At 35.7% G+C, this 10288-nt stretch overlaps 1 protein-coding gene across 6 annotated transcripts; it reads right to left on the bottom strand.

Moving 5' to 3' along the window:
- Positions 1-345: 345 nt before the first annotated feature.
- LOC133790668 (uncharacterized) lies at positions 346-10053 on the bottom strand. 6 transcript variants are annotated; one of them, XR_009874057.1, is made up of 21 exons: positions 9792-10052; positions 9443-9690; positions 9234-9351; positions 8984-9066; positions 8517-8683; positions 8296-8407; positions 8048-8130; positions 7585-7791; positions 6913-7266; positions 6629-6800; positions 6010-6201; positions 5608-5817; positions 5403-5495; positions 4654-4868; positions 3841-4395; positions 3680-3760; positions 3496-3581; positions 2144-2890; positions 1730-1883; positions 1457-1603; positions 346-1157 (listed from the first exon to the last, which is right to left on the bottom strand). XR_009874057.1 is itself a non-coding variant. In XM_062228391.1 (20 exons), the coding sequence occupies exons 1-20, from the start codon at positions 9916-9918 to the stop codon at positions 1525-1527; spliced, it is 4083 nt and encodes a 1360-aa protein (XP_062084375.1). In that variant the 5' UTR covers positions 9919-10052; the 3' UTR covers positions 1254-1524. The 6 variants fall into 6 exon arrangements, 2 of the variants coding, with proteins under 2 accessions (XP_062084375.1, XP_062084393.1); XM_062228391.1 differs by lacking the exon at positions 346-1157 and having other exon boundaries at positions 1254-1603; XR_009874059.1 differs by lacking the exons at positions 8984-9066; positions 9792-10052 and having other exon boundaries at positions 9443-9634.
- Between the last annotated feature and the right edge of the window lie 235 nt (positions 10054-10288).

The following is a 10288-nucleotide window of genomic DNA, read 5'->3' as shown; positions in this document are numbered from 1 at the left end:
AAATAAATTCAATTTCAAATAAATATATCCTAATATATCTATGAAAAATGTGCTTATAAATAAAATTATTCCTTTTCTTTTTCCTATTATCAAAAACTAAACTCAAAATTAAAATTAGTTGAAAATAATCTTTTTTTTAAGTTACTTAATTAAGACTCTGTACTAATGAGGATAGTCATAGGCATTTGTCATCCAAACCTATTATAATTACATAATTAATTTTGTTCATTAATGAGATTGGACCCAACCATAGCTCTTATAATTGTCCCAAAACAACACAATTTTAATTTGCAGTGAGGGTAAAATCCTTGTGATTGGAACATAATCCAGGGTAGCACTCAATGATTGAACATAGAACTGAGCTTGATATTTAATGATACTATTATTCTATAAGCCAATTAGGGAAAAGAAAGGATGAATGGATATCCACAAATAGGGTAGTTAACCAAGGGACATTTGTGGTGCTCACACAAAATTAAGTTATAATATGGATCCCAAATCAGTATTAGTGTTGTGCTGAGTGTCAAGGGCTCATCTACCTCTTTTAACATTATTCATAGTAAACCTCACCAGATCCTATATAAAATGGGATTCCATGGCCATACCCTGCTGCAATCACTCATCTGACAAGCTCTAATAATCCAAATTAAAGCCCTCACTCCATCCATAAAGAAATAACGACCTAAAGATGGCATCAATGATTCTTTCATCTCCATTCTCCATACCACCATTTTATCAAATACAGGGCCAGGGTTCTCAACAGTCTGCAAGGAGCAATGCTTGGAGCATTGGGCCTCTTCCCAGAGCTTCTTTTCAGAAATGGAGTAAAGTTTTTGGTTCAAAGCTGGTTCTCAGATAATTCAGCTAAGGTGGTCTTGAATATCTAAAAAATCCAAGTCTTGTTCATGCATAGAGCATTCTAGCAATCTGGGTAACCCAGGTTATTCTCATGGGCACATTTGAGAGTTACCAAATTGCTGGAGGCGGCTTTGATCCCTTGGAGCTTGCAGATGATCCTGAGGCATTTGCAGAGCTCAAGGTGAAAGAAATTGAGAACGAACAGCTTGCTATGTTCTCTATCTTTGGCTTCTTTGTACAGGCTTGCTATAGTGACTGGAAAAGGTTCCTCTTGAGAATCTTGCGCACCAACTTCATACCTGGGAGGTAAAAACCACCTAGTCACACCTACCAAAAATAAACATAATATAGAAACAAAAAGCTTCCCAACCTCTAATAAAATATGCAATCAAATCTACTGTATAACATGTACATTGTGGAGAAAAATAAGATACAATTGGAACATAAGTTACAGCTAATTCAGGCATCAAAAATCCCTTCTCAATACGGCCAAACTATGAAGATAGTGTTTGAGTTTCTTGCAGTGAGAAAGAATAAATAAAAGGAACCAATACATTTAAGTCAACATAGTAGAAAATTTTAAGTAACTCAGCAATACCCAGGAGGGAGTCAGCCAGGAATGACTGAGTGGGCAAAAAACAAGCCGACAGAATAGCTCTTCTGCTTTCATAAATTTATGTTATGAATTGCAGAGAACTCAGCTATTTGCATTCCTCTCCCCGCTACTGCAATCTGATAGTATCCCCTGGATGACAAAAACAAACAATTTAAAAACGGAGGATTTATGACAAAGAACTAGGTTATTGAAACAACAAATATTTTTTATTTAGGACAGCTGTTAAGGCAGGTCCTACTTAAGTACATTGCTTACCTACTGCAGATCCTAGCATCCAATGCTTCTGGCTCTGGGACACTAATGATCACATGGGCCTTCTCGGTTATTTTACCTTGCTCCCCAAGACGCCAACACCGGATACGCTGATCTAGACCAGTGGAAAACACCCACACGCCATCTGTCCAGACACCTTCATGAAATTAAATTTGATGAGACAAAAGAGCTTAGAAATTTGTTACATTGACAGTTCTACTGCAGAAACTAAAATATGTGATGAAGTATTCTGAATGCATATAATAGAAAATTCTTTGAAAGTTAAATAGAGGAAGGTTAATAACTACTACAGGTGATTAATTGCAACAAAGAAACAATGATTAACTGCAAAATTAAAAAACAAACTGGCACCTGTAAGTACTTTTTTTATATATATAGTTCAAATACATAACTTACCTTTTACAGCAGAGGTATGAGCTGAAGGGACTTTATCACGATTTAAGAATCTGATCCTATAACTCCGGTTCTGGTTTTGGTAAGATTGAACAAAGTTCTTAGCATTTCCTTGTCCAGTGATTGAATTTTGTGTTTCTGGTGTTATTATTTCAGTTTTCTGTTCTGCTAATGAAAATTCCAAATCAAATCTAAGACAGTGCAGAGCTTGATCATCACCCCCACTAAGTAAATTGTAAACAAAACCATTGTCAGGATTTCGACAACCTTTCACACCTGAAACATGAAGACAATTGACACCAGATTGGTGAATGTTCTTCAAAACATGTAAAGGACATATTTTGCATATTTCAGATGAAGAATCATCTATCGATTCTGACTTGTTAGAGGCAACATGTATAGTTTCAGAAGAAGTTGTTGTGCTACTTTCAGAAGCATTTTCCATTGATGATATTCCATGTGCAACAAAATTTGGGAAGTCAAAATTAGCATCTGGTCCAGATTTTTCAGTGATTGACTCAGTGTCCGTGCTATTTTTTGACATGCTACGGCCCAGAGATCTCCACCATCTTCCACCCTGACTTCCCCTTCCGGTACGTGGCCGTTTCTGACAGTCAATGAACTTCTCCACATGAAGAACTGATACCCGGCACATAAAAGTATCAATGCTTTCACTTATGTCCCAGAAGGCAACACTTCCATCTGTAGCACCACTAATGACAACATACACACTTCTATCCTGAATGTTATCTGTGATAAAATCTTATATAAGAATCAAAGTATCCAAAGAAACGTAAAAATGTCAAATCTTTCAAATTACCATAACTTCTGTCTCTGAATACTAAAGACAGAAAAATTGAAAGTCAAGGGATGATTGGCATTTTAGTTATATCCTTGAATTTTTTTTAAGAAGAAATGTTTGTGCTGTAGTTTTCCACATGGATAGGTTGTGAGAGTAGCAATAGAAATACCAGAAGAAAAGGACTCAGAAAAGAAACTTCATTCAGAATGTATAGACAAAATTATCATCATCATCATCATCATTGTAAACAGAACTTTTATTATAGATAGAAAGCTGAATTACTATGGCTGGGGATTCATCTGGGTGTCTTAGTGGTCTTTCAAAGAAAGTCATTTCAAGCTTCATCTCTTGGGTAGTGTGTTTGGCGCAAAGCTAATGGAGAATCTGCAGACCACCTATTTTTATACTGCAGCTATTTCTCTTAATTTAAGGTTCAGAGTTTTAAGAGAGTTCAACCTGTGGAGTGGGCTGAACCAGAACATTGCAATGAACTGCTGGGATTGAGATACAGGTTTCATTTCAACAAGATGATTCAAATCAAGAATAGACTAACCTTTAGAAGGCAGACATGTTGGAATGATAACATGCTGCAACGCTAAAACTGGTGATGATAGAGGCACCAGCAATGCCACATCAAACCTGCAATGTGACAAAAGACAGAAAAAAAGTGCCAGATAGAGAGAAAAAGGCTAAAGAAAATCACTAAGTGAACAAGACATAAGTTCCTTTTTTAATACCATAATCTATGGGGCAAGACTAGAGCCCGTAACATCAATGTGGCATCTGAACAAGCGACAACTACAAAGCAGACGGTTAACCTGAAACAAATAATTTTTTTGCATCAGATTCAAGGTGAAAATACGGTATGCAAGACAAATATATTAGAATCTCCAACTACCTGGAACCAGCACATTTCACAAGAAAAGCAGTGACAGCCAGGTATCTCCAATCATCTTCACATTTGTCTCTAGGGCAGGATTTCAGCTCCATCTTCCCATCTTCTGTACCTTCATCAGCTTTCATACCAGACAAATTCTCAACTAGACCAATTCCCTTCCCAATGCTTTTGGTATATTTATCAGAACTGGAATATTTGGGTGGCATATCAGTTGACAGCCACTGGAATGACATAGAAGATGACACTTCAGATGAATTGCCATTTCCTGTTGCCTTATGCTGCTCACCAGCAAGTGCACTCTCCGTCTTGTATAGGTTCCTATTCCTTAACAGCCAAGAAGTTAGGACCCGCTTTGCACCGACTGAAATTAGAAGAAATGGATTTTCTATGTTCTCTCCAAACACATCATCTTCGTTTCTGGCAGTAGTACTTTTGGCCAGATCAGATGAAATCATGTGTATCTTTGATGTATAGCATATTGACCTCACAGCTGATCCACCAACATGCTCCCCAAGTAATTTTGATTCAGACCAATTTTCAACACCTGGAGTATACCTAAGTAAGCCATATAATAATCAGTTGATCACATCAAATCAGTGCAACACTTAAATCAGTTTCAAGACAAAGAAATTAGAGAGGTTTCAAAGAAAATAACAGAAAGAGAGGGAAGGGAGTCTACACATTATGAATTTAAGACACATATCGAATGTTCTGTAAAATGCATACAGTCCGCTCTTTATCTCAAGTCATATAACAAAGCAGAGCTGCTTAATAATTTTTACGTCGGATTTTAAGAATTGATAATAGACATACCTAGTCAACCTCACAGTTCCATCTTCACAGCCAGTAGCAATCCAACTAGATCCAGATACAAGGCTGTGCTTCCCATTTGCTCCAGGCTGCAATTCTTCCATGATGAAACATAAGGAGTGCATTTCCCTCCCATGGAATTGCATATGCAGGTTCTGGGGATATATCTTCCTGAAACCTTCTGGTTCCCAATGTCTATGAATATGGATAACTTCATCCTGAAACAAAATGATATTGTACAATAAATTAAGTAGAAAACTAATTTACCAAACAAAAAATAACTGCTGATTGAAGGAAGAAAAATAATTGTACGTGACTATTTTCAACACCGTTCACACTATAAAGGAAGCAGAATAATAGTAATCTACAAAAAACAAAAAACAAAAAAGCAAAAAAGTAAAATACTATACCCTTTTTTGTGGAAAAATAAGAAAAGAGAAGGATATATAAAAAAAAAGTAACGAGTTCAATCACGCAGCATAAAAACAACAAAAGATCATCTATTAAAACAACCAATAAGATACAATAGCTAAAGTTGGCTTTATTGAAGTCTAAGACGTACAATATGTCTTGACCCCCAAAAATTGTTGCTTGTGCAGCAAAGATATCATAGATATCAATGTCAATGGTTAACAAATTTCAATAAAAATGATATGACTAATTGCGTTCTTCACCTACTCCAGGTCAGCATCCATAGATGATTATTCTAGCTATTAAAACTGTCAAATCCAAACAGGTAGACATAAACAAACCTTTACGTATGCAAAACAGTTCTTTATTTCTGGTTGATCACCAACATAATAAGAATGAGGACGACGCCATCCACCACAAGGTATTTGCAAAACCTGCTCCGATGTGAACTAAACTCAGGCACTAATAAAAGTAGAAGTAATTTAAGTTTATATGTATTTATATAAATATTTATATATAAAGAGTAAAGTGACAGAAAAAATATACCTTTGTTTCGGTTTTCAAGTTCCATATCATAAAATCAACAGATGCAAAACCAGCGGCAAAGTGAGCAATAGACGAATCAATAACAGAGTTATTATCAGAGCAAACGGACTGGATCAAACTCAATTCCTTCACTTGTTTCATCCCGATAAATTCCAAATTCTGTCTATCTATGCCATATTTCAAATAGCATATGCACCCATCTCCACCAGTCTGAATAAGAAATATACCTAAACATGTGAGATGCTTAGCAACTAAAAAACTACAGTCTATGCCAATATTTCTATATTCAAATATTCTTTTATAATAACTGACATGTGTATATAAATTCAGTCCACCAATTTTATTTTCCCTTGACTAGAATGCAAATATCCAACATACTTTATAAAAGTTAATCATACCTACCGATCGTATTTCAAACTGATTTGAATTTAGGCTAGAAACAGCAACACTGGTGACACTTGATATTCCATGTGCCCCTTTGAAGTAAGTTAATGCAGCTATTTTTGTATCTGATACAGCAAATGTGCTCTCCAACGCACTTTTTAATAAAGGAAATAAAACAAGATTTCCACGTATATCTCCACATACAAGCACCTACAAAATACAAACAACAATAGGTAAAGAAAACTTTATAAAAGCGAGATACAATCAGCTTTTGTACTCATCAAGTTCACTAAATGACATACGGGCATATTTATGAACAAAAGCATTTCACTTTTATAGTGACAAAACAGTTTGTAGGAAGTTCTCAGCAGCAGTTACAATGTTTTAAAACAGTGCTCTATTTATCCTTTCCTCAAAATATACATAAAGGATTTTCTTTTCTTTGCATCTCATCGGCATCTATAATTTATTATTTACATGACATGATTGAACAAGATTTCCTTTAAAAATAAAAACAATAAATATAGATATGTGCTAGTGAGCACATACACATTATTTATATGAAATTAGAGGAAACAAACAATGAATCACATCCAAAATAGTTACAAGGGAAAAGTTAATAATGGGAATCTAATACCTCATCCTCAACTGAGGCATCCAAACACATTATTCGCATTCCAAAACAAGATGTGAATTCAGCTATAAGAGAGACATTGCTACTGGCTGAAGAATTATAAGGAAAAGGTTGTGAGGGATCCCACAGCCTCCATAGCTTCAATGCTCCTCTGGGGTCAGCCGTGAAAACATAGCTAAATGATAAATGGAGAAAAAAAATCATTAAACCTTACATATCATAGTATATTCTTAAAACAAGGGAAATTAAAATCAATATCAGTGTTAAAGAAGAATAAATGGCCATACTTGAATCCTAATGGCTTACACCAATGTGTTCCCAAGAGCTGTCTCTCTTTTCCAGCTGACCAAGTAAGAGTGATGTCTGCATTAGGAGAAGCAACATTACTAACTTTGACAACTGTCATGTTTCCTTTACCATCTCCAACAGCAATCCAATCCTCGTTCCCACAACAAGGCTTGGATGGTTTCGACAGCAAATCCATACAAACAATTGGCACCTTTTCGCTGGCCTGCACAATCTTTGTCCAGCATACATCACCAATATCAGATAATTTAGCATGGTAGAGATAACCATTGTTTGTGGCAGCATAAAGGGTGTCTTGGTGTGTAAAGCGCAAGCAACGAACATATTCACTTTTACTGCAACGTGACAGATTACCAAGTGACGCCAATATAAGCATAACCAGTAAGGAAACATGTTCAAACTACAAAACACTTACAAAGTGCAGTTTACAATTGACGATATTAAGGAAATAGACCTTAAATATATTAGTCATATCAGCATATTGTGGCACAACTAATTCTTTATGATCAAAGAATCAAAATAATGTTAAAATAAAAAACAATATTTTTTTCCAGAAAAAAAACTTCGTAATTCTGGGCCTAAGATAAATATTTTTTGGAAATCAAGAATGACTACAGGCACCCAAACTTTAATCTCCTATTTGAAAGAACTACCTATCTGTAAGCCCAATATGATCTGAAGACCTAGGAATACAAACAGTGAATTTGTTTGTTCTGTCAATTTCCTTTGTCTCAGCATGTCCCTCCGGACTTCCAGAGAGTGAAGTCTGCAGCTGATGCACTTTGATTGAAGAGTCAAATCCAGCAGTAATGAGAATAGAAAATTTTGGATCATACAAACATCGCCATATTCCCCTTCCTCTGTATAACACCAAATTAAGAAGAGAATAAAAAACCATGGTTTTGTAACTCCTTTCCTAAAGGTCCCAGAAGGCTTAAACTATAATGAAATAATCTTTTTCCAATAATGGGGGGAAAAATGAAAGCTTCATTTGTGATAATTTTGCTACTGCATCCAGAATCTGAATTATCAGTTCCTGACATACAGCTTAATTTACTAATTATGTTGTATCATTCTGAATCTTCATCAAAAAGAAAAACCATATAAACCACTTACAAGTGTTCCTTGATCATATGGAGTTGTTTTCCATCCAGTCCCCAAACACGGCAAGTACAATCTTCACCAGCAGTGACAATCAACTGAGAGAAATAAGAGGAAGAAAATTATAATTATTACTTTTGTTTCAGAACATCAGGACATATATAATATATTGTACTTTTTCTTTACTTAACCCCAAGGCATATATGAAAACGAGTGGAAAAAAAAGCGGCAGAGCTCAAGAATGGTGTAAAGGTTAAGCTCACAGAATCAGATACACAGCAGTCCCAAACTCGTGCACTGTGACCAAAGAGGGCGATGCCAACAGATTCTGATGGTTTATCTTCTATTCCAGTGCAAATTTCCCAGATACGAGCACTGCAAGCATAAACAATTAAAATTTGGTTTCTCAATTGAAAAAATACATATAATCAGTTTTAATTGAGAAGCTATAAATACTTCATATAATTTTAAACAACCAATTCACCTACGATCGTCAGAAACAGAGACCAGCTTGGCACCATTGGAGGACCATGTCAAACGGAAGATTGAGCCTTCATGGCCAACTAGTTTACATATATGAACAGCTTCATAATTATAAGAGTGAGAACTGGACATGACATCATCTCGAGGAACCATTTTCCAAACAATTATCTGTTTAAAGCCCATTTTTCAAAAAAATTGCAGGGAAATTAGAAGATAAGTGCAATATCAGGATATTCCTTTACAAATTTAATCAAATAAGTCTAGGGAGTAAAGGGGGTCAGCATATGTTGGCTTCTTTTATTTACTCTAAACAATAATTACCAAGATTCAAACTAAGAGTATTAGGTCTCCACCATATCTGCTCACATGTGTGTTTGTGGCGTTGAGCTCAACAAGCATGTAAAACTCAAAAGGTTAAGAGCAAGTATTATATTGGAAGAGCTTTCACAGTAAGAAGAGATTAACCACCTCATTATAAATAGTACCCGAGGCTATACGGAGAGCTTCAAGACTGTCACCCCATAAGCGCATTGAATATAAAAGGCTCCTTTCTACAGTCCAATATTGAATAATGTGGAAAAAAAATAGAAAAAATACAAACGAATAACGAAAATATAATGCATTTTATTAGTAAATGACTTTCTAGAACATAGCTTGATTAGAGAAAGGAACTACTCCAATGTGGTGGCTGCAAAAGGACATTATATTATTTACTAACCGGGGGATTGAACATGAAGAACCACGCTAGATTTTGACATGTCCCATAAAAGAACAGAGTTGTCACTGCATCCTACTACGAGACGGGAGTTGGCTTCCTGAGATGAACTCTCATGGCCCTGCTTTGGATCGATCAAAGAAAAGGGAAATGAATTTTCAATATCAATTGGACAATGTGAAGAAGAAGAAAAAATATGTACTTGTCTTTACCTTCAAAAAGCAAACATCCAAAACCCAACTACCAAACTTAGGCAAGGACTGGAGTAGAGTCAAGTCCAGGCCTATCTGGGCAAGGTGTAAGCTATATAGCCTGACTCTCTTTTCACCAAAAACGGCAATTTTATGGGAATGAATGTTGCAAGAAGAAATTCCATGAACGCGAATGCCATGGAAAACGTCAAAAGAGTTTACCATCTTTCCCAGTTCCAAATCATAGACGAGAAGTTGGGAACCGGAGCCTGTTAGGTTAAAGAAGAAGAGAAATGAATCAAATATGAGATTGAATTGACAGCTAATTAGTAAGTAAGAAATAAAGAAGGATATGAAATTGAAAGCGTACCGGTGAGGAGGTAAGGAAGAGAAGAAAAACGATGCGGGAAGTGGAGAAGAGAAAGTGCTGAAATTTCACCAATGTATTGGCCACTTTGGAGACGCCATGAATCGCTATGCTCTAGCTCTACCGCCATGATTGTCTTCCTTTTCGTTACAGTGTTAGAGGGTTTACGACTACTTTCAAACGGTTAACAACTCTAAAACCCTTGACTAAGAAACAGCACCGAGTGAGAACATAACATAACATATTTACTGAGTTATACAACCTTGTGATTGCCCGGTTTTAACAGTATAACCTGGTTATATTTGAGAAATATTTATTTTTTTTATTAATTTTAAGAAGACAATTACTAATATGACCTTTTAACTGAAAACCTGTATATATATATTATCCTATCTCTCTCATTTTCGCCGCAGGTCTCATTTTTCCATTCTCCCACTCTCTTTTTCTTCAATTCCTTCGGTACAATATTATTAATACAATATTGACATCATAATACAATT

Source organism: Humulus lupulus, chromosome 1 (genome assembly GCF_963169125.1).
Source record: "Humulus lupulus chromosome 1, drHumLupu1.1, whole genome shotgun sequence".
Classification (NCBI taxonomy): domain Eukaryota; kingdom Viridiplantae; phylum Streptophyta; class Magnoliopsida; order Rosales; family Cannabaceae; genus Humulus; species Humulus lupulus.
Note: the sequence above shows the minus strand (reverse complement) of the source record. Positions and strands in the feature narration are given on the sequence as shown.

Excerpts from the sequence above, each read along its gene's own strand:
- LOC133790668 (XM_062228391.1), bottom strand. The coding sequence starts at position 9,918 with ATGGCGGTAGAGCTAGAGCATAGCGATTCATGGCGTCTCCAAAGTGGC. Across the intron at positions 8,684-8,983 it reads CGGGTACTATTTATAATGAG|ATAATTGTTTGGAAAATGGT; the intron begins GTGGTTAATCTC and ends GGCTTTAAACAG. Across the intron at positions 8,131-8,295 it reads ACTGCTGTGTATCTGATTCT|TTGATTGTCACTGCTGGTGA; the intron begins GTGAGCTTAACC and ends TATTTCTCTCAG.